Source organism: Falco peregrinus, chromosome 7 (assembly GCF_023634155.1).
Source record: "Falco peregrinus isolate bFalPer1 chromosome 7, bFalPer1.pri, whole genome shotgun sequence".
In the NCBI taxonomy this organism is placed as follows: domain Eukaryota; kingdom Metazoa; phylum Chordata; class Aves; order Falconiformes; family Falconidae; genus Falco; species Falco peregrinus.
Window position 1 is genome coordinate 17,069,546 of NC_073727.1, and position 24,952 is coordinate 17,094,497.

The window sequence follows — 24,952 nt, forward strand, 5'->3', positions numbered from 1 at the left end:
AAGTCTTAATGGATGCAAGATTAGAGAACTGACTGAAGCAAACAGAGGAAATGAGTTATGGTTTTCAAACTGCCTGTGACTGATGAACCCTGAGCAAATAGCACAAGACAATCTGAGACTACATGGCTTGTTTACTGCCCTGGCTTTCCATTCCTTTGTTCAAACTTCTAGGATGTAAGAATATGCTCCAAATCTAGGAGTGTGCAATAAATCCTTGATGTAGGCAAAAATATCTGTGCAAGTTAGCTAACTCTCCAAGCTAAAATAAACGTAGACAAGGACTATTAAGATAGCCAAGGAAAACGAAGCCCTACGGCACAGGAAGAAACTGGGAGAACTCTGTTTAGCTGCAAAATTAAGACAAAGAAGGTCATCCTTGGGGACTAGGGAAAGGAGAAGCACAAGGAAAGTGAAAAATCTATTTAAGTTATTCTCATGCCAACATTAAAGTATGCATAAGCTATATCATATTAGAGATTTAACCAACACAGAAAGGAATTTCTGGGACAGCTTTCCAGTTGACCGAGCAGAGACTGAAGAAATCTTAAAATGTACTATGCTTTGTTTATGAAAGATTCAGACAGATGCAACAAGAAGAGATTATATCTGATGACCTGTGAAGATCCTTCCAGTCCCCATAGCTCAAAATAGTCTTCAATGCATTAAACCAAATAATTCCTAGCAAAATAATCCCAAGACTTTTATTACTGTCCCACTGTTTCTTCTTATAGTATTTTTAAAACTATGCAGCAGAATACGGCATTGCAACTGTACTGCTGACATCAGGCACACTCTGGAAGCTTTAGCGACTGGGTTGAAGACGTTCCTTCAAAAAGGAACGTCTGTATGATACTTCATGCACTAGCAAGTTTCAGCTTTTCTGAAAAACATTCAGCCAGGAAAAAAACCCAACTAAACCAAAGCAAAAATGAGTGAAGTATCTAATTGTTTATAGGAAGACTGACTGGCATGACAAAAGAGTTTCTTCCATCTTGACGCATGCATATGGTGAATAGTCTCAAAAGTTCTCAGCAGCAACAGTTAACTTTTAGACATTCCTAGGGTAATGGCACAAATTCATGAGACTGATGGTATACTAGTCAAGGGTGCTGTCTGCAGTTTTTGCTGTTCACCACAATACTTACTAAATGCAAGAACTTGCATGTATCAAGGAATTTCCACACGTGTCGCTATTTCCGATAGCTATGCTGCTGCACACTTCTTTCACCTGGACAGCTGTTCCAGGTCACATGATAATTTCTGCAATTAGCTCATTGCTGAACAAAACATTCTGAGGACACTTTTCTAGCCATGTAAAAACATTCCCAAAGACACACTGATACAAAATACTAACTGTGTAGCAGACTATAAAGTAAGAGCTGCATACTAAAAAAGTAAGGCTGTTCCTAAAATTTGGAATCAGTCAAGAAGACCGTAGGAAAACAGGCTGGCAATTTTTTTTGTGTGAAGACAGGAGGGTCAGAGCACCAGCTAAGTAGAAAAAAAAAAGAAAAAAATCAATGTCTTAGAATCTCAGAGTTAACTGTTTTTTTCAGTTTGCTACAGAAGCAATTTTGTCATTGTACTCTTTCCATACTAATACTACACTGTTAAGTGTGATTATTTTGTACACCACTGAAAAGAAACAGATCATTTGCCTTACCCAGCTCTGGAAGCTCTTCAGAATCTAGCCTTTTGGACCTCAACTTTTTGGCCTTAATGACGAAACTCACTGCCTTGTAACAAACCTGCCCGGACACTCCTGGGGCAGCAATTCTGTGAACAAGCCTGTCCCAGGCACAAGAAGAAATCAAGCACTTTGCTAACTTGTACCTACTGTCATCCACCTCAATCTATCAGAGATCCTTGTTCTGGCTTGATAACACACACAGACACAATGCCAGGAATCTGCATGCAAACCGGTAAATAGAAAATTCACAAGTGAGGAATCAACAACTGTGAGTTCCCCATGAAAAAACGTATAAAGCCTCAACTCTTCATACAAAAGCCCCACAACAGCAGAACAGGACAGATCATGATCCTCTTATTTGTCAAGTTCCATTCCGAAATACCTGGCTGATTTGGGTTTTCGTCCCTCCACATTCCCCTTTCTCTAGTTTGTTTTCATTATACTGAACCAGAGCTTCTCCCAGAGTCTCCCACTCCTGCTGGTGCATTTCCAGCAACTTTAATTTCCACTGTCCTAGAGCTTAAAGCATCCTTCCCTCTCCTCTGTGTCTGCTATCACTATGTATTTTTTAGATGATAGTAGTATTTCCTTTCACCCTTCAATTCACCAGGACAACCCCCCCCTAGATCTGACTTCTGTACATTCTCCAAGCATGGTAAGAGATGCACTTGCTCAGGCCAGAGTTCTTGCAGCTTCCACTTCTGTGCAGTTCAAGGACTTCTGGAGCCAGAAATCACATCTGTGTATTTCACAGTCCAAAACAGACTGTTCCTTCACGAAATCCCTTGCGAACCCACATATATCTGCAGCTATTAGAACATCTTGCAATGAGGAGTTTCACAGCTTCACTTAATTTCCTTGTGTTTTACACATCACCTTCTAGACTTACGCTAGAACAAACACTCTGGTATTGGAAAAGGCAATGAGTTCTATCAATCTCTACCTACCTTTTCCAGTATACTCATGATTTTAAAAATGCACTTTGGTCACTTCTCTGACATCCTGAAGAATCCTCAACTTTCCAGTCATTCTTCCTAAAATAGTTATTACATCCCTCTAATCTTCCTACTTGCCACTTTCTTTCTGGAGCATGCTAATCAAAATTGTGTACTAGATTAGACCGTGACGCTTACTTCCCTGCCCTCTGGAGATGATCACACCCACAGTATCAGAAAAATCACATTTAATTCTTCAATTGTTGCATTAATGTTAATAAGTTTAGCATATTACAGGATGCCTAAGCCTTTTTGTTTCTATTTCAAAGTGATTCTGAGTTCCTGGAGCGTATATTACACACTTCATAGCTGAATTTTTAGCTCTACTGCTGTGTACTTCTAAAACATTTCATTGCTTTTGCAACAGTAACGCCATTTCTTCCTGGAGCAGTAATCTCTCATCTTGGATCTTTTATTTCCCCTCCCCTCTCTGTACTATAAGCATTACTGCTCATATATCAAACATTAATATTTTTCAACATATTAATCAGTGTCAACTCTTCCAAGTCCCACCCTTCGTAATTATTTCTCCTCCCAAATCCTGTACTAACCCACCACTGGATTTTTCCATATGGCATTGCATCATATGCTGTCACATCAACAATTTTTCTGAATAACTAGTACCATAACCTAACCAAGAAGATTCTCTTATTCTTCTTTGCGCTTCCACCCAGAATTTGACATACCAGTAGTCCTCCTGATGGATCTGCCCTGAACAAGCTCATTCCTTCAGAAGACCAGTCTCAAGAGCCGTGTCGCATCCTCCTCCTCATTTGCAGCCCATGCACCGCACCAGGCTCTGCCCAGCCTAGCTGAGGATCCTCCAGAAGCTGCCTGAATACAGACATAGTCCCACTCGCTACCCAGTCCCACCGTTCTCCATTCCCTTGTCCCACCCTCCACTCTCCCCATTTCAACACCATTTTGCAACAGGCACGTTTACATTTGGAGCAGTAGGAAAATGCTTTAATTCCAGCTTGATCCTTGCCGAACAGCAACCCACTTTTTAATTGCTATGAACTATCAAGCTGCTTTTCACCTCTGGCAAGGTTTATCTCAACCTGACCTTTGAATTATTGCTTTACTCATATATATATATATATATGTATCTATTTTAGAAGTCAAGGCATGACAGATACTGCCACATCTACTCATTTTCCATATCCCGGAAAAGAGGCGGGTAGCTACCCCACTGTGTAAGATAGGAGCAGAGCTATACTAGAACGTGCAGGTTTTTTCTGTTTTCTGTAAAACTAACTGCCCATTGAGACTGTACACACACGCCCCTCCCTCCCCCTGTCCCCCAAAGAGTACAAAAGCCAGTACTAGCCACAGTAAAACACTGCGACACAGCTTTGCAGCCAGCCAGAGAGCAACTCCTATACTGGGACAATAGCATGACAAAGATTTAATATGCGGGTGATGAAGGATTATACAGATCAGCAAGAGGCAAGTCACTATGGTAATTTTAAACTGAGGAACAGTTTATTTCTATTGCTTTTTGCATGTGAAAAGAAATACACTCTTCACCTACGTAAGTAACTGCTGCATAATCAAATAATCACTCCCACTGATGTAGAAACCTTATTCTGCGACAGGTTTGTCTGGCCATCGCTTTTGCCAGTGATGGCTCACTGAACACAGCTCCTTCATAAACACTGAGCAACACTATGTAAGAAACTGCATCGTATTTGGGAAATGGCTAACACATACTAAGGTCTCTATGGTACACATTTCTGTCACCACCTGTCATTTCACAAACAGCTAAATGTCACTTCCAGGTGGGGGCTGGGGCGTGCAGGGGGAAGAGGTTTCAACCTGAATAAGCACCAGTAATAATAATGATAGCAGCAACAATGACAAGACAAAAATGCCTTTGCTTCTAACAATAAAAGGGACCGTTATGAAGCCAGAAAACAGCATTACAAAAGGCTGGACAAAGACACGGTGGCACTTTGGAGAGCCATGGCTGGACTTGCACTCGTGGATTTTGCCAACGTCACTGCACCCAGTGTCCAGTCCCTGTAAGTGACCAGCAGCAGCTCACATGTGCATACAAGACACAGGGCAAACTGACAGACAATCTCACACACGGGACATTCATTTTTGGATAGAGGGGAGACCCACAAATGAAACAGTGGCCATTCCTCCTCTAAATTCTGAGCGTGGATATGCTCCATAAATTGCAAGCATGCCTGCAATGCAGCACTAACTGAAAGCACACAAATGCCAAGGGTCTCATCTCCCGTCCTTAACTGAAAGTCTGTACTCTCTTCACCATCTGTCTTCTGTTATCTTCTGATCAGGTTAATCAAGTATGGAGATGTCCCCCACTGGAAATGCTACCCATAACTCGGAAGACACATACTGTTAATACAGCTACATTAGCTGCTGTGCATTTACTTCAGTTACAAAAGCATGACCTGTACTCTGGATGCAAGAAAAGCTACAAGAACAGCCTCGGGTTTACAAGGGAAATGTCCCACTAAATGCATCCCTTGCTTACTGAACTGCTGCAGCGGGAGTGAAGTGTAATTCTGGAAATGTTACACAACTCCTAGAAGTACAGGGCGAGTTTAAATACAGGAAGCAGTGATTAAATATAGATGCATTGCACAAAATAACTTCAAAAGACACTACTGTTCTAGCCACCAAACCACTGTTGGGCAAAATTCCTTGTACAGGAAAATCTGGAAACTACAAAGGCTAGATTTTTTTTGGGGGGGGGGTGGTGGTGGTGGTGTGTGTGTATCAAAAGCGCATGCCATAGGAACTTCATTTTCTGCTTTCCAACATCTAAACATGAAATTTTAAATTGGCAGGAACAAGAAGCAGACTCAGGCAACAGCTGTGTAACTCTGCAATTTCATAAAACTCAGCTCACCCAGAGCCCTCTTAATTTCTCTAAGCCACTAAAACCCACAACATACAGCTTCATTACAGCTTGCTGCTTTGTCTACGTACACATTAAACATCCTCAGTTCTCCATATATTCAGTTTTTACACTTAATGGTGACTTTTTCCTAAGTTTAATCTAACACTCCCTTTAAGTCATTCCAATGTGTTATTCTACCTTTCCATCCCACACCATTCACAGCACCCATCCTGCTGAGGTAAAGACACAGAACAATTGTTAGACATTAATTAGTTTGATCTGGTTTGAAAATCCAAATGTTAACAGTCTGGTGAACTCACTTGCTGCCCAGCAAGTCAATCAATGAAGCTGCATTACACCTGAATGCCTCTTTAGCTAATGCTCTCAGTTCCTTCCTTTTCAATGCTCTGCTTTCGGTTCCCAGTTGATCTATACCATCCTTCCTCAGAGAGCTCCATCTAAAACATTGCCCTTATGAAGACAGTTGCCCTTTGTGGCTCCCCACTGAAGCATTCCAGCCCACTGAGATACTTCATCATCCAAGTGCTTCCCTTATCGACTGGCTATGCAGTTTATACAACAGAATCATCTTCATAACTCTTTCCCTTGCAGGGTACAAAATAACTAAGTTGGCCAACTTTTGCTAAGGAGGTGCTTACAGGACTGGGAATAATGAGAAACAAGTAGGAGACAAAGTGCATGCTCAGAGTGGTGGTAACAAGATGGATTCAGAACACATTTGTTAGAAAGGATAATCATTCAGCTGGTCCTACAGTATTGAAATGACTGCCCAGAGAGGAAGACCTGTGCCTTCCCCTAACTAGTACCCATCCATCTGTGTCTACAAGTGTCAATGTTATCAAGCCATAAAATATTTTTATTAGTTGAGGACAAGATGGGAAAATTCAAGTTCTAAAAAATTACAAGTTCTGACCTTTCAGTAAAGCTGGAAAAATGCACCAGTAATATGGGTACCTGGTGGAGGAGGGAGTCTAAACAAACATACAGGCTATGAAAAGCCATTAGCTTTCCCGATCTGAATTGTTACAGAGCTATTAAAACAGAAGAAAAATCTCTAGTTAGACATGCAAAGCAAACTAAAAGGAAAAAGTTTAAGTTTTGCCTCATGTTACTTTCCTACAGAAAAGCAGCCACGTTTTCAGCCAGCTGAAAAACTCTCCAGTTTACCACAGAAAAATAGAAACTACATATAAAATAATAAAAAAAGTGCAGATGTGGATTACACTTTCTTGCTGACACAAACCAAGGTTACTAGTCAACTTATAGTCACAGAATCGAGGCAACTCCTAATTAATAAAAATAAAAATCCAGTTTTAAAACACTTCCCACTAAATCACGGACTGCGAGGATCCTGTCCTCCCAAAAGTGATTTGCAAGCAGTCTGTCCAAAGGAGCAGCCAGTAACAATGGTTCTAAACACAACACACAGATCCCTTCCCTATTTCTTATAAATAGTTTAGGAGAATACACATGGAGCTTTACCACTACTGAAAATATACCACATCGTTACAAAATTGGATACCTGAAGGTAATCTCAGAAAGAGTAAACTCTTGTAATGAAAACCTGCTTCCGAAAGAAGCCATCCAGAAGGATGCCACCCCATGGCTTCTTGGGTGTATTACTCACCATATCTGTAGCTTGATCTTCTTTCCTTGTAATTCAACAGTTTTGATCTTGAAGTCTATCCCTAAAATAAACAGACACATAAATAAATAATTAGGATTTATTTAAAAAAAAAAATCCACATCATCTTAGAAAGGCTGCAGACACAACAGCAGCTTTTTTTTTTTTATTCTTTTAACAAATTGTCAGGTAAACCAAGGACATCTGAGTAAGCTGGAATGCGAGAGGAGCATGCCGACCAACACCAGCAGGGCCCCAGAGGGTGTACAGTCAGTCAATGGACACCATCAGGTGGCACTGTTAAGATGATATGGCTTATAAAAGCTTCTAGGTTTCTTGCTTATTTTTAGGAATGAAAAAATACCAATATTTTGCAAAAATTTTTCTGGAGAACTTCCAAAAGTAAGAAATTTTCAAGTTTGAGTACATAACTCAAAGGAGTCTGTGCGAAAGCCTACACCAGGAAGAGGTGACAACACTCCCATCTATTAAAAATAGTCCTCTTGCTTTTTACACCAATGTAACAAGTAGAAGCCCTAAATTGTCTTGAGCTCAACACACATGTGCATGGTTTACAGACAGCCAACCTCAAGCTTAAACCCTTCTGCTTACGTTATTGAAGAAACATGAAGCTTTTAATTAGCAATAAAAGGCAAGTTATCAGCAAAGGTCTCTTTGTCCCAGTCCAGCCCTGACTCCAGCCCTTGATGCGGTACAAGCAAAGTCAGGACTTGAAAGACGCGCATAGCTGACGCTCTCAAAACTCGGAGTAAGCAGAGACCATCTTGACAGAGCACGAGCAAGGTTTTTACTTTCAATACCAGCCAATACAAAAATCTGCATGGTAACAGGTGGCAATGCTGAAATGCTATTGCAAGGAATTTAATGATAAGACTTGCAGGGACTGAGGAGATGAAGGACAGCTGTCCTGAGAAGACTTCGGGAAGAACAAACTATCAAACTGAAGACAGATCATCAGCTGAGATCAATACCAAAACCAGTATTTAGTATTTTCATTATTAATTCTGGTGTGGCAAGTTGTTCTATTTGAAGTCTACTGCTTACAAAAGCGAGAGGCACTGTACAAAGGACGATTAAAATAAACTGAAAATCTTGAAGACAGAATAAAAACAAGGGATGGGTGTCAGCAGTACAAAATGCACCATTACATGTCTGTTGCCTAAGAATTTCTTCTGTGAATGAGCAGCTGTTTTCAGATGACCAAGAAGAAAAACCACAGGCTGAGAGATTATCATTTCACTTTCACAGAGTAATTATGATCTGATGGAGAGGCAACCTGAGAATAAGCAAATACCATCCTGCAGGCACCTAGTGAGAAATTTTCATCCAAGGCAGGGAAATACCAACACCGATGTGTAAGACCTTGGTGAAACCTCTTGTGCAGTGCAGGGGTCCTCAAACTTTTTAACCAGGGGGCCGGCGCGTGGATGAAGTGGCAGGCAGTCATCTGCAGCTGCGTGGTTTCCCTCCCCAGCCCCCGGCGGGGGGGTTCTGTAAATACCGGGGGATGGATTGAGGACCCTGGGGGGCCGTATTTGGCCCGCAGGCCGTAGTTTGAGGACCCCTGTCGTACACACTAACCACTCTTCCCCAGAAGAGATGGGCTCAGAGGCAGATGCCATGCAAGACAAGGCAGGATGAGGACCTCCTCCCACAGCTCCTCCACAGTAAAAGAGACTCAAGGATCATGTCTTGTTTCAACCTTCTCTTCCCAAAACCGCCTGCAGGAATTACTAGCACAGAGGAGCAGGAACACTACAAGCCATCTTCTCAAAATGCTCTGACAGTAATTAGATGCCAGAGTTCTGACTTTCAATTCAAATCAGAGAAACACTGCTGATCATTTTTCATGCTTTCCAAAAACCTGTTTATATTTAGACTTTTAAAAAGGCAGCAACTGCAATCACAAACTTCCCTCCTAAATCTACAAGGTCATTTCATACCAAGTAAGATTAAATAGAATTTATGAAACACACTATTATGTAAGAAGTCTGCATGGGAAGTCTGCTTTAAACTCCTTTTAGCTCAACACATGGCCCATACTACTGCATTTTATTGTTGAAATATTAAATAAGTAAAATCTTTTCACAGAGAAGTCAGGATACCAGAGCCTCTCTGGGAAAGGCTAGACAACTTTAGATGGAGGGGAAAGAATCCCCCCCCCCACAAGCCTGTGTCATGCAGGGGCAGGAACAGGGACAGACTTGCTACATGGATACGTACCACATACGTGGCCAAAAAGGAAAATGAATACCAAATGCCTCTCCTCACAGAGCCTCCTGCCATTACCAACTATTTCATCAATGTGAACTGGAGTGTAAAGGGGCAAAATTCCCCATTTCTAAGGATTTAAAGCAGTATAGTGACTAAAGGCTAAGGCTGTCCACTAATTCTTCATCGCCATCCCACAAGGATGTCAGCTTAGGGCCTTCAGAACTCAGTTTCAGGTCAGTGCCCCATTTGTTTCCGGTTCGCCAAAGCAGTGCTTCACTCAAGATAAATCTATGAATCAATATAGCTATTATCATAGGTATGTGGCTTGAAAAATAAACGCACTGAATGATTAAGAGCCAACATACAAAGTTGTCCCACATACACTTAATGATCCCTACATTTTGTAGCATTTATCCAAGTTGTTTACTATGATATAGTGCTCCACAGCAACGCTATCACACACATGAACACAGCAACTGCCAAAAGATCTTAAGTATTTTATAGAGCAACACTTTTAGGTTCTGCCCAGATAAAGCAGGATGTTTGACAGACACTTTTTAAGCGTTAAGATAAAGGAAGCTATTAACCCAGCCAAGGAAATTAACTCTTCTCTACACTGAGAGGGATTTAGCCAACTCTAGTATTTGGGGATAAAATAAATCTCTAATTCCATGTTCTACTCAGCTTCCATTCCAATTACAATATAATACTAGTTCAGCCTTCGTAACAGAAAGACTGTTATAAATAGAAATGACTATTTGCCTCTAAATACTTTTAAAGTAGTTTTAACAGACTGGAAAAGCTAGAGTTCTGCATCGCTATAATGACCATTCAGCTCCAGGTCTTTCTAAAGAAGTTGCTGGTGACATTACACTGACAAAAACACAAAGGCTTCAGAGAGAGCAGATTACAGGTACGGGGAGTTTCCAGTAACATTAAGTTCAAGAAAGAGTTGAAGAGGGTAACGGGTATAAAAATTGAATGGCATGCAGAACAGACATATTACCATCACAGGAGGATAATGACAGAACTGATGAATTAAAGATCAGCATGAAATTACTCCCTCAAGTGTTGATAAGATACTCATCAACTTCAACAGGGCAAACTGGAATTCACTGAAAAACCTGAAAGTATACTGTCAGTCTATTAAACACTTAATGTTTAATTCCATACTTTCAAATAAAAATTTGGAAATGTTTGTCACTCTTCACTATAGCTCACACAGTTTAACAATGAAGTCTCCTTACAGGCAAGCTTCTGGCTCACTTCTGGGTTTCCTGCCAATTTCAAGTGTTTTACCAGCTGGTTACAGCAATATATGAGCCCAGGTCTGACCAAAACCTGAAGCCACAACTTTTAAAAAAAGACAGAAGCTATTTATGGATTCTTTAGGTTACTGGTCTTGGAGTATCAAGGCATAACAAGTACAACCATTAGTTGATCTCATGGTATGTTCAGACAAGATCTGCCCTTACACAAATACTGAAAGTCACTTCTGCCTAGTCACTGTAAGCACACAGACTAAGCAGAGTTTCAGAAGCTAGAAGGTCAGAGTTGCCATCAGGCCAGCAAAGTCAAGCTCTTCCATCCCTACATCAGCAAAGGTTATTGTCAACAGCTCCCGACCAAGCATTCCAGTTTTATTTGTGTAAGTTTAAATATCTGAATGTCTTGGCGAATACAGAACTCAATGGTTTTGCGTTTCCATTGCTCTCAGATGAAAGACATTAATGAATACCCACGACCTGTATCAGCAGAACAGCACGTTTGAAATCCATAATCACTGCATCTGAAGTTATATATCACTTTACACCTTGTCAAGCCCCTGCCAAGGTTTTGTAAAGATTATTCTTCTGTTGCTAAATCACAAACTAACTATTCCTGAAAAGTAAAAGACAGAATGCTATCAGTACAAGAGGGAGGGAGTGAAAAAAAAAAGTTATTTTCCAGTCCATTTCAGAGCTACAAATGATGAGCTAGCCCTTTTCAGACAGCACAAATTTTGTTTGCATTCTTTCCAAACAAAGACACCATTCAGCTCAGTGAGGATGCCGGGTGGTAGGAAGCAGAATGTAGGGCAAGAGAGGGGCAATGCTGCAGTGCTAGGAGCCTGACAATCAACCTGCACGTCCAATCACCATCAAACACAAACTGTAAGCAGCATATAAATAAGCACATTTTGTAATTCATTTCTTAGTAATTGCTTTGCAAATATCCTTTAACAGCACTACGTATTTTCAACTCAGGAAAAAAGCAAACGTGCACAAATTCCTATTCGAGTCTTGTATCCTCAAGCTGCCCACCTTTGTGGTACAGGCTCTCGCAGCAGCAACTGTTTCCTTTAGCAGTGTACTTGCACTTCAGCTATCAACACCTGGATTAACACAGCAGAATTCAGGCCACATTCAAATTTTCTGATGAGCACTGGGAGCCATCTGGATGGCTGCTTTCACCTGCACCCCTCCCAGGGTCAGTAGTCACAGAATGGGTTGGGTGGGAAGGCACCTTAAAGACCATCCCTCTCCCCCCGGCCCAGGCTGCCCCCAGCCCCGTCCAGCCTGGCCTTGAGCCCTGCCAGGGATGGGGCACCCACAGCTGCTCTGGGCAGCCTGGGCCAGCGCCTCGCCGCCCTCACAGGGAAGAATTTCTGCCTCATCTCTCATCTCCATCTCCCCTCTCTCATGTAAAGCCATTCCCCCGTGTGCCATCGCCACCTGCCCTTGCCCAAAGCCCCTCCCCAGCTTTCTTGCCGGCCCCTTTAGGCACTGGCAGGTGCTCTAAGGTCTCCCCGCAGCCTTCTCCTCCCCAGGCTGAGCCACCCCAGCTCTCCCAGCCTGTCCCCACAGCAGAGCTGCTCCAGCCCCTGAGCATCTCCCTGGCCTCCTCTGGCCCCGCTCCAGCAGCTCCGTGTCTCTCCTGTGCTGGGGACCCCAGAGCCGGACGCAGCGCTGCAGGGGGGTGTCATGGGAGCAGAGCAGAGGGGCAGAGCCCCCTCCCTCGCCCTGCTGGCCACGCTGCTCTGCCTGCAGCCCAGGGTGCGGTAGGCTTGCTGGGCTGAGCGCAGTGCCGGGTCATTCTGAGCTTCTCATCAACCAGCACCCCTAAGTCCCTCTCCTCAGGGCTGCCCTCAGCCCACTCTCTGGCCAGCCCATAATCCTGAAGAAAGCAAGGTTCTCTGCCTGAGCTACAGCACTTTCTCCAAGGGTTTGAAAGCGTACCTGAATACCTCCCACACTAATCCATTTCAAACAACTAAAGCAAGGTGGAGCTCTTACAAACGCTTTACTAGGCAGAAAAGGATATAAACCTTATAATTATGCCTAAATTTTTAGAAATTCCAGTGTTAAGTAAAGAATGTGGCTGACTAGGCAGAGAGAAAACTATCTGCTATCCTCCCCTGAATTAACAACTTTCAAATTCACAAAGAAAGGAAGAACACAGCCTCATGATTTATGGCACATTAGTACAAAGAACACAACCTGTAGCATACCTATAGTTAGCACACCAGCGCCATCACAGAAACCCAGAGAAAAATTTTTATCCTTCAGGTATGTTTACAGCTTATAGTAAGGCCCAATAAACAGCCCTAAAATGTTTTTTAAAAAGTAACAATGCAATAGAAGAAAACTAAACAACAGCAGGAAAACACAAAAATAACTAAACCTGAAAGCTTTTAAAGTTCTGAAATTCACTTTGGGACAGAGACCTTTGTAGCACTTTGTCTAGTCTTTCTTACACAGAACTACTTGATCATGAGATCCCATGTTTCTCAAGACAGATTTATTATATTGTCTTTCAAACTTAACCTCTTAATGCAGAAGATAACTTCTAAAATGAACTCCTAAGCCAGATACTGCTTTATGAAGTTTATTAACGCCTAGAGCGTAACAGTAATAAAAAGGTGATTCCTCCAAGCCCTCCCAGTAACAAGCTTTCCCAATATATCAAGTCCAGAATTATAAACTCTCCAAAGTCACCGTAAGTCTTGGAAACAAGCTTTAATAGTTCAGAATGTTATCTTAACAAATGTTAATGTCTGCTTATACTTGGTATCAACAAAGTAGTTAGATCAAATATTTTGTAAGAAAGCTGCAGATGTAAATATACTTTCTCCTTCCAAAGAAAGCCCAACACAAGTGTATCAGGCAAGAGACAAGAATTCTAGTTTTAATTAAGCTCTTAATGATCTCAGTTACTACTTGGGCTTTTCAAAATATTTATTCTACAAGGTATTCATACCTGCACAGTATGAATACACAACATTCCCAACCACACTCAACATTTTAAGTGCCAACACCACTTTTCAGAGGTCTTACATAAATTAGATTTCTAGAGTTTTCTCCCTTCTTCACACCTTCAACACAAAAAGTCTAACTGCTGCATTTTCTAGGTGTCATGCCAAATACCAGGACCTTGAACTTTGTGAGACAATGCTTTGCACTTGGAGTGAAAAGTGTTCCGAGGCTCAAGACTCAGACAAAAAGTATTTTGGAGGAGCGATATCAAACCCCAGATTAGGTGATGATTTTGTACCTAGGTACACTGGCACCAATTGAATCCCACTCTACAGACCCATACAAGTGTGCATGGATCACACAAACATATATGAACCTGTTTTAAAGAACCTTTACTCCTCATCTTACTGGAAAAAAGCCCAAACCACCAAACCTGCTTCTTAGCAAAACTTAAACTGAAGTCTGTTTGGATACTGCAAGGACTTCTTAAAAGCTGTTAATTTACAGCTGACAAACTTACAGATTAGATTATTTGGTAATCACCTCAATTCTCATTCCTCAGAGGAAAATATCTTATTGTGGCCTTTCAGTACTTGAAGGGGAACTACAAGAAAGATGGGGTCAAACTTTTTAGCAGGGCCTGTAGCAATGGGACAAGGGCTCACTGTTTTAAACTACAAGAGGGGAGATTCAGACTAGATACAAGGAAGACTTATTACACCGAGGGTGGTGAGGCACTGGCACAGGTTGCCCAGAGAGGTGGTTGGTGCCCCATCCCTAGGAACATTCAAGGTCAGGTTGGACAGGGCTCTGAGCAACCTGATGTGGTTGAAGATGTCCCCGCCTGTGGCAGGGAGGTGGGACTACATGGCCTTTAGAGCTCCCTTCCCACCCAAACCACTCTGTGATTCTATGAAATCCAAGGCCTGCATTTTCCCAAGCAGCACCTCACCTTGCCCGCAGCAGGGCTTCTCCCCTGTGCTAGATGGGCTGCAATTCTTACTCTTAGCAAAAGCTGCCAGGGAGGCAGCTGCAGGGCCTGCAGGAGCAGCACCTCTACAGCTCCCTGGGATATATGCTTTCACTTGTCCATAAGAGATTAAGAAACAAACAGGCATCCATCACAAAGTGCCACAACTTTTTGCTAAGAGTATTTAGGACTACTTTGCAAGTCTGCAAACAAATCACTATTCAGATGGCTCTGGAAGAGAAGCTCAAGCTATTCACCATCTCATCCTTTGGCGACAGCTTGAGTGAAAGCATACGTTTTATCAGAGAGCACAAAATTCAGCTGACACTGTAAGGAACAGGAAGCTTTAGGCTAGCTAGGACAAGCCTCTGCAGTCATAGTAATTATTTCTGAAATACAGATTTGCTACCTTTGGCAGAAAGCATGGCATTCAACTACTGGTGCTGCCTCTCCTCTGTAACAGGTACCTAAAAAAAGCTGGAACCCACATTTATCCTCTCCTATTGCTTATGGCTTACACCTCACATGAAGTTCTCCAGCAGCTGGATCTCTGTGACTTAATTCTTTGTGAAGTTTTCCTTCTCTGGAGAAAATTGTAATAAAATAATAAAAGGAGTCACTAGACAAAGTCTCAAAACTCTTGCTCGCTAACGCAAGTCCGAATGAGATTATCAGAGAGACTGAGACAATGAGGAACCCTGAAAACCTGGACTGCTTGGCTTCTTTTTTTACAACTGAGAAATTGTAGGTCCAGGTAAGGAACTGATACTTTAGGTCATAACTTCTTTCTCTAACAAGACATTTATTCATCAGGAGTGAGGGATGACATTGCATTTGAACTCTTCCTTGTCTTTAGCCCTGATCACGTGTAGCACGGTCAGCTAGCGGGGAAGGAACAGACTGGGAAAAGGGAAAGGCAACAAGTGTGACCAGCAACAAAAAACAAGTGATAGAATCAAAATGAGAAGCCTATCAATGCTTTTCAGTCTGCCAAAACGCAAACAACGCAGTGCTTAGTTTAAACCTAGCAGGCAATACCAATTTCGCTCATGCCTTTGTAGAAGCATGTAGAGTCATCAAGGCAGCTCCAAACCTCTTGGTTTTACAGTACTGAATCTACCCTCCTCTCCAGCTTTCAAATACATTTAATCTGACAGGTAAACAAGATAGTAACTAAGTAAGAGAGTTAGTCTTCCTCTTTTGAGAAAGCTCACTTCACATGCATGCTTACCTACAGATTTTGTTTTGTGTATGTATACACATACATACAACACAGACCTATCTCCAGCCTCTTTTAAACTTACATGAGGCAATGAATTCTTTGAAGAAATAGAAGAAAATAGTATTAACACAAACTTCCATGTAAAACAAACAGCTCCCGTCTTGCTTTGCCAAGGTGAATACCGAGATGACTGAATGCAAGTTCTACAAAAATCACAGGAGCCCTCAGGGACCCCTTCTTGTGTCAGCACCCCTCGAACCTCTTCTGCAACACTCCTGGAGAGCTGTCATCAGATCATGCACCTCAACGCTGACCTACCGTAGGATGCAAAGCACAGCAGACAGCCCAGTGGGCAGGAGGTCTCAGGACCAGGCTATTTCGGCAGCTTGTGTCAGAGGCACATACCTCCGTGTTTACCCCAGTGCTTGCACATGCCATGTTCTCCACCCGCAGGCAGGGAGCTGGGGAAGAGCGGGGTGAAAGGAAGGAGTTGCACGGCCAGACACAAAGCTCTACACAGACACGCAAGTTCTGGCTAGTACAATCACAGCTGTAATCCCAGTAGCAGTTGCTCCTCTTAAAAAGCCAGGGCAAGTTACTTTTGTCTCTCAAGTCAATTTTATCATCTTCATTTCAATAAAAATAGCTCAAGACTGACGCATAGAGCAAGCTACACTCTCCATAAGGCTTTTCCTTTTGTCTCATTCTTCTTAACCTGACACTAAAGCCTGCAAGTGTACCAACTACTGCAGGCAACTCCAAAAGCTGAAGGGACATTATCCACTACAACCAAACGCTGCTGTAAGACAAAGCAAAAATGAGGCACCTATATGCAAGAAAATGAATAACAGATTTAATAATTAATACGTTAATAGCACTTTTTTCAAAAGCTAACAATATATTTCTGAACCTGCCTGTTCTGGTTAGCAGAGGGGAATGGGTGGGAGTGGAAAAACAGAAGAAGAAAACTGTACCAGGTAGCAACCACCAGTCAGTGACTGAGTGTTGTTCTGCCTTCAAGGTACTGTTAGTTTCTCTGCAAAAACAAAATTGCATATTTTAACACAGCAAGAAGCTTGTAAGTTGCCTTCCAAAAAAGTTAAGCTAAGCAGTGTAATCAAACAACACAGCCAGAGGTGGATGGAGAACAGAGGCAGCGATCAGGTATCTCTCACCAGCTGAATACACAGTGCCAGACAATTTGATTGCTGCCATTAGCCTAAGGTAACTCTGTATGAACTGCTGAACACCAAAGCTATACATAACGGAGGGTACCCCCTGCACACAGGTGACAGACAACACTTGGGAGTTACATTAGGCCACACTGTAGATTCCCATTTATTTTAACTAAAGGCTACTACCACACTGGTCAGACCTAAAATAAATGCTTACAACCCCGCCCCCCCCCCCAAAAAAGTCTGTAATCATCCATGAGACAAACTTAAGCAAGAGATTTTCCTTCCAGTCTCCGAAGTTACAATGACTCAGGTCTCCCATTCCGTTGTAGCGTAGGGAGCACCTACAGAACTTGTTCAGACACAGCAGCCCAGCGCCAGGCCCAGTGCTCAGCAGTCAGAGCAAAGGGGTCCCAGAAAATGAATCGAGGCAGTGCTGGAGGGCTCCCAGAGCCACCACCTGGAAAAGGCTACTGGGAGAGCCAGTGGCAGCCCCCCAGGACCAACACTGAGGGTACTGGGAATCACAGAACCGGTGACATTGACATGGCCCATTGGTTGCCTTTCTGCCCCCCACTAAACCTTTAATTCTATTATTTTTTGACATTCAGTGACTGGGAGCACAACAAAGTACTCAAGATATGAGCAAACTAGGGATTTACACTGTAGTAAAACACAAAGTCAATGAATCCCTGTGTTTCAGCATTTCATCTTCTCTGCAGTAAGTCTTTCCTAGCAGAGTGTGCAAACTACAGTGGCAACAAGAACTCACTCTTCCTGCTCTGCAAGGTTTCAGGTCTGCACTTACACAGCACCAGAAGTTGCATCTAAAAGTTAACACATACCTTACATGAAACCTTAGGACGCATACACTTAGTTAATTCTAGTAATCTAAAAGTCCTACAACTCAGCAAGAGAAAACATCCATGAAGTGTCCTGTTTGAGAGCCCATTTCTGATCGAGCAAGGCAGGGGAGGACAATGGTAACAGAAACAAGTGATTTAATTATTCAATTCTACCAGCCACAAATGATGATGTAATTAGTGTTAAATTTTTTTCCACCACTCCTTCCCACACATCCTGTCACTGGTGTCAATCCTCCCATCCCCAGACTACCACCTAAAGCCTCTCTTTTCCCAAAGACCATCCCTCACATGCTCTACTAGTCACCCATTCACTGAACAACCCATTGCATACTCACTTTTAGTACCCTTGTGAACTATCACTTGGGTAAACAGTCACTCCTTTATCTCGAGGTCACCAGCCTCAATCCATGACACCTCGATAGCAACAGCTACACAGAACTATTTTTCTGGTAACATTCATAGAATGTACCAGGGGAATAACTTTACCTTTGACTGGATCCACAGTACCTGAAACATCCTGAAAACTGGTATATTTGTAGATCAGGTATCAGAGCAGGTATCAAGAAAAGTAATTACGAACAGACCCCTCTCTCTGTAAAGCTAAGTTAAAGATTCTTAACCTGTATTTAACGATGGTTTTGCCAGTGAGATGGTGTTTATTTTAATAAACCACTCATTTAATTCTAGCACCTATTTTTAAGAAAGCAGTAGATTCTCAAAATCCAAACAATCCATTTACCTGGATTTTTGCTAACCTTGATTCAGCAAAAATTTGCTAGAGATTTTTTTTTTTTTTTAATTAAAAAAAAAGTTATTTCCTTTCCAATAGACTGGTCAAGCCCTGTCAGCCTCTTCCAGTGACCCCTATGGCTCTTTCCTGAAACTTCCGTTTTTCAGTATGATTTTACAATATCTTTATAAAACTGTCATAAGTTTCACTTATACCACATTAATACCGATAAATTCCAGAATAAGTAATGCAAGGGAGAACACAGGACATCAGCAGTAGCACTGCTGCCAGATCGCCTCCTACCAATTAATCTATTCTTAACAAAGCAGATGACAATCCTGTGAGACAGCAGCTTCCTACTGTGACCTACATTCTTCCATTCTAGATGCCTTTATTTGTTGTGCTTTCAAGTGCTGTCACATATCACGAACAAATAAGACTCACGCGTTGCAGGGATATTTGATTTATGCAAATCAACACTGATTAACTGATACAGGGGACTCAGCTGAATATCCATTTTGGTGACAAATCCAGTACTCTGGTTTATATCCCCCCAAATACCTGGCTTAATCCCCCCCAAACAATAGAAGGACTTTGTTATCCAGCCTGACCTCTTATCTGGGAAAGGCCACAGATCATGAACTCATTCACATATTCATCATCGGCAGAAACGGGGGATCCTCATACTGCACTGCTGCCTCCCCCATCTGCAGTTGTCTCGCTGGAGCTTTCCAAGCATTCTTCTTCATATTCCACCTGCATCCAGTTCAGATATGAACAATATTCAGAATTACAAGACTTGGGAAAGTGTCCTTCACTCTTGTTGTTCTAACTTGAAATTCTTTTTGAAGTGTTCCCATTTTCCTTCAAAGTGGCAGACAAGTCGTAAGCATGCAAGCTTCCTTCGTGCATCAGTTCATTTCAAGGACGCATGTTAAATCTAGGTCAAGACTCGGCCTTCCAGAGCACCAAAATATTTCTTTCACTACTAGCCTCACTCAAAACCTCTTCAACAATCATTCTTCAGAGATCTGTAATAAAATCACAAGTTAACACCTATGCGTTTATTCTAGAGTACATCATTACAGAAGTCAATATTGCTACCAGAAATTTTTTAAAAGCACTTGGAGGCACTACTGAAAGTAAGTATTAAAAAAAATAATATAATCAAGGAGACAAAAGCATTATGAGTAGTCTGTTCTCCATATACCAGGTTGCTGCACCTACACAGCAACTGTGACCTTCCACCTCTCTACTACTGTCACCTATATTTTTTCAAAAAACAATCTTCAGAAACAAATCCTGAGATCTCTTTTTTTTCCACTTTACTCCCCTCCAATAGAGTGAGGTCCATTACCTTGCTATTATGCACTGGATACTTGCAGATGTAAATTGTTAAATTAGCTGGAACACAAACAGTAAGATTTTTGTGTCTTTAAATACAGATTATGCCCACACATTTAGGTCTCAGCACCCACAAGGCTGCAAGGAAGCAAAGAGTATCAATACATCAAGAATTCCACGAAGCTGCTTTTCCTTAAGTGGCATTGTTCAGATGTTTAACAGATTGATTACAATGTGAAGTGCTGTTCATCCCCATACTTGGAATTAAAACAGCAAATCCAAATAAATAGAAGGTAAGAAAGTACCATTCAGCACACATAGCTGAGGTCCCATCACATGGACCCACTCTGAAAGTATTTTAAAAAAATGGCACTGCCTCATTCAACAATAACACGGCAGTGACAAGAATTCCACATGTATCTCAGGTTCTAGCTCCCTTACTTCATCTACTGCACACCTTTAAATACTGACCCGCAAACAAAAAGGTAGTAATGAAGTTTATTTGCAAAGATTAGTACAAAATTTCCTGGAAAGTGAAAATAACTCCTCCAAGGGAGGAATTAAGATACAGGAGCTTAAAAACATTAATTAGAGGTGCCTGATCGGAGGTCTGTAGGGAAAAGTGTCTTAACAAAATAAAGATAATCCACAAGAGCTCAAATAACCTGGTTTCTAGTAACCTTTCCTTGAGAGGAGTCACGTCATACTCCTCCTCCATGTTCAAAGGGAGTGACGACAGCACATGCATTTAGGTCTCCACAATTCAATCCACAATTTTGGGTGATGAACAAACACCACTGGTGATTTAAATTGAGGGAGACAGCTGAGGCAATACGAAAGAACAACATGTTTTTTTCTACCTCTGGCAAAGCAACAGGGTAGGGGACTCCTGGGAAGCTCTAACTGCATCAGCCATGCCCATGAAACCTCCCAGGTATGAAACACTGAACAGCACAATAAGGCCACATCCAGCAGTGAGTCAACTAAAGGCAAGGGAAGTCCCCAGGAGCAGAACACTTCAGCCAGTGCACCGAAGTCATCCTGGTATGGTTCTAATGTCATGGTTTTGACTTAAGCACTATCACTCTCCGTATCTCCTGAACTTTGCCCAGGCCCTGATAACCAGGGCAAGGACCATTTCCCAATAAAATGGAGGCAGGCACTAGATTCTGGTCATCAAGTGACAGCCATTTCCAGGGGTTAAGTATTCGGCACATTTAGCTTAAGCATGAATTCAGTAGATATGGTCTAAGAACAGCTGCCATGAATTCTGGGTGCAGTGAGTCTACCTAACATTCACACCAAGCAGACTGAAGTTGAGATTCCAGACAATGACGAAGGTTCAAAGAATCTCACTTTGGTGTGAATAACCCATCACGTACAACAGGGACAGAAGCCATCTCTCAGGCCAGAACCGGTTATGAAGCCTTCTCTCCTCCCCAGTTGCCTTCATCTCATTTACAAGCATTAAAGCAACTTTTGTTTAGTGAAGTCTAACTATATACAGCCCATAAGTTGGGGTTCGGCAGTCCTCAATACAGCCTGCTGTGCAGAAAGATCAGAGGTGGCCACAGAAAGCAAGCAGCTCAACCCATGAAGGTCCCACAGGATCTCTCTTCACTTAACCATATTCCTTCCAGTGAAGGAGTTTCAGAAGTCATTTGAAAGTACAGTTCAAATTTATGTCTATATAAAAAAAATATCTCTGCTCAGAAAGAAAACTAAAGCTTCCTGTTGACACCACCTACACAGCCACTTAGGTCTATGAGATCACGTACAGTTTCAACACAAGCAGTTTCTTTTCCCAGAAAAAGAAACTTAATCATTTTGTTACTCCAGCAGCTAAACCTTGCACAAAGCTCCCACAAGCAAAATAAAAGAAAATGAACAAAGGAACTATTTTAGTGATGTTTTATGCATACCAAGAGACAGAAGAGACAGTAAGGTTTTTATTCATAAGGTAGTAAAGGGGGATGGGGTGGGGGGAGGGGCAGGAAATGAAGCTCTAGCAAGAAGCAGTACTTCAGAATTGTTCCCATGCAGCAATAATCCCTGCTTCGTGTCAGTTAATTCCAGGTCTGAGGGCCGATTTAATTCTCTGCCATTACATCTTTCACTTTCTTATATACTCAAACTTCTAGCCCAGGCACCAGAACTCTGCCAGCCACCTTTACCAGCACATATTTTTAGGCAGGGCATCACACAAAGCAGGCGTATCCCTGCAAACCCTTTTGTCAGCAAAGCCCTTTAGGTCCCATACCTAAAAAAATCATGGCGGGGAAAGGTCTGGACTCCAGAAAGCCTACAGACAGTTCACAAACAAATTCACAGCTAATTGGAATTCTACTCTAAACCACCAAGGATATGCACTAAGTTTGTTCAAGTTCAATTACAGCCAATTAAATCAGTTTTCATGCACATCTTAGCCTACGTACACTGTATTTGTTAGCTAGAATATATACAGTACATGAATCTGCTTTCACATAAACTGCTTCTATTTATGAAACAAAATTTGTCCTCAAATTACATTTCAAAAAATTCGAGTTAACACTTACCCTGGCTAATTTATACTCAGCAGACAGACAAGTAGATTCATTCCAGAAAAGCATTATCTTTACTGAAGAGGCAGGTACTGTCTTAGAGGCCATTAAAAAGATTCAGCCATTCAATCCGTTATAAATAGTTAGAAGAAGCTCAAGAAGAGCCCAGAAGCTCTTTCCATTCCCAGCTTCCGCAACTATGACCCACTGCAGTGCAGAAACTCAGAACAGTTACTTCTTGTTTCAGTAATTATAACTCCTCACTGCTGAAGAAAGGAAGGAAAGACCATCACTTGTATTTTCAGACCAGGCAACTTGCTGGAACATATACTCTTCAGCTGAACCCACTGACCTATATTTTAGTAGTTTCAGCCACGCCAGCAGATGAAAGACACTAAATACACTGAAACACTGCCACAGGTACCGCATCAGGATTTCAAATTTCTAACAGCAAAACGGAGAGATTCTCCCATCGTTTCCAAAGAGACTTAGCAGTTTGTTTACATGATGTCATCACTACCAGTATTTGAGAAATGAAAGCTTGTAATGCTTTATACACCTCATAGTACAACCGAAGTTTTCCAAAGTCATTATGGCTTTACGAGGGCCACCAAGTACTTACTGCACTTAACTTTTAAATGTTTTCTCTGGTGAAACAGTCTACCAGCTGCCTTTTTCAACTCACTGAGAAGAACACATGTGCTTGTAAGTGACATTGCTGGAAAGGACACACAGAAAATACTACCCTTAAAGTACCCTAAGTCAAGTTACCTAGGCTACACTACAGCCGCAACTTTGGTCGTTGTTGGCGTTGGATACATACTCACACTACTAAAGCACCAGGCACTGCAGTCTTAAAATGCTATCTGAGCATCATTCCCATTTACAAGAGGGTTGAAATAAGCTGTGACCCAGCCCTTTGTCAAATTTTCAATACTAAATTGCTGGTTAAGGACACACCTATTATTTCCTACACAGACTCCAAAGAATGGCATTGTCTAGTATTAAATACAGCATATTCAACTTTGAAGCTCCATTGCTTGCACTGCATTAGCACAATTCAATATGTATTTAACTGAAGCACTTGCCTATGATTTAGGATGCTTTCAGTTACTGGATATCAACTTACACTCCAATACCTAAGTTTCAGAAGAAGCTTGAATTTATTAACCCTTCAGCATCAAGAAACACAGGGACTTCAGAGTCAAAGCATGGCAGCAGGTACTTACCTTTGGTTTACACCAAGTTCTAGGAATCTATAAGAATCTCCACACCTTGAGCTGTAGGGCACAGTGTGACCATCAAAGCTCCTCCAACTCCCTGCTCTTGGAGGAGGTCAAGTCTTGTCACACCAGATGTTTCTACTCAACCTCTAAGTTCCCCAGCAAACAAGATGATGAATGGTAGTGTTGTCAAGCTAATGAGCAGGGAAAAAAGCTTCAAGTAAAAAAAAAAAAGGGGGGGGGGGGGGGGGGGGCAAAAAAGCATGCCTATGCTACAATATTGCCCAGAAGCATCACATTTATCAGTAAGTTTTATCACCTTTTTCAGGTAATACTGATACTGCAACACTCAAATTGAACTCATAGAAAGAGCCTGAGAAATTACATACTGAGAAAAGAGCCAGGAATTACATACTTGTGAAACTGAAAAAAAAATGAAAGAACGTCATACAACACACCTAGAACCAAAAGTTATTGCTACCCCAAAACACTGGCTTCTCCCAAGGTAGCACTGGAGGGTGTAAGACTTGTTTGGATTCTTTGTAGTTTGCTGTACGCTGCAGCAAGGTTAGCTACACCTCATCTGCAAGAAGAAAAAAGCCTCAAGCTAGCCAGCACCTTGCCAGCTCTCTTGCGCCTCAAGATGATGAGAATTTATGCTTACTTGGCAAAGCAACCACGGAGACTCACAGTTTCAATTCTTATGGAATAAACCTGTTTCCCTTTGCACTGAAGGGAGCCCAAAGTGGTCACACAGTCAGCTATCCCACCTCAGCAAAGGACCTGCACCCCACATCTATCCTGCAACAAAGCATGTGACTACGCTGTTGAAAAGGACTATGTCAGAAAATTACATCAAGGTTTATACAGAGCTGGGGCTGAAGAAGAGTTTTACCCATAGCTGGACCAGCAGCACCGCAAATTACACGGTTAGAAACCACAACGGTGACAGCAGCTCTGACCAAAGAGATGCCTGCTCAGAGTTTGGCAGCAGTGCTGAAGCTCCTGCAAAAGCTAGATGAGCAACATCCAAACTTGCCCTGAGCAAGCCATCACATGCCACCTCTATCAGTTTTTTCTTCTACCTCTTAAGAAACTACTTTGTTAGAAGCTCTTCACAAAGCTGTTGGCTTTGTAAAGCCACCTTCAGATCTAATACTCTGATCAAAAGGCTACTTCCAGCAGGAATCTCTCCAGACTATAATGC

The 24,952-nt window shown here is 42.0% G+C and overlaps 1 protein-coding gene and 1 long non-coding RNA gene across 2 annotated transcripts in view; both read right to left on the reverse strand.

Moving 5' to 3' along the window:
- Positions 1 to 24,952, reverse strand: part of RAB10 (RAB10, member RAS oncogene family) — a 49,909-nt gene that overhangs the window by 15,348 nt on the left and 9,609 nt on the right. The window contains exon 2 of the mRNA XM_005232042.4: positions 7,209 to 7,269. Within this exon, the coding sequence (XP_005232099.2) occupies positions 7,209 to 7,269 (61 nt within the window). The remainder of the gene's footprint in view (positions 1 to 7,208; positions 7,270 to 24,952) is intronic.
- On the reverse strand, positions 19,086 to 23,951 carry LOC129784874 (uncharacterized). The gene is made up of 2 exons (XR_008748065.1): positions 22,538 to 23,951; positions 19,086 to 19,669 (listed from the first exon to the last, which is right to left on the reverse strand). It is a non-coding gene; the product is annotated as an uncharacterized LOC129784874 (long non-coding RNA).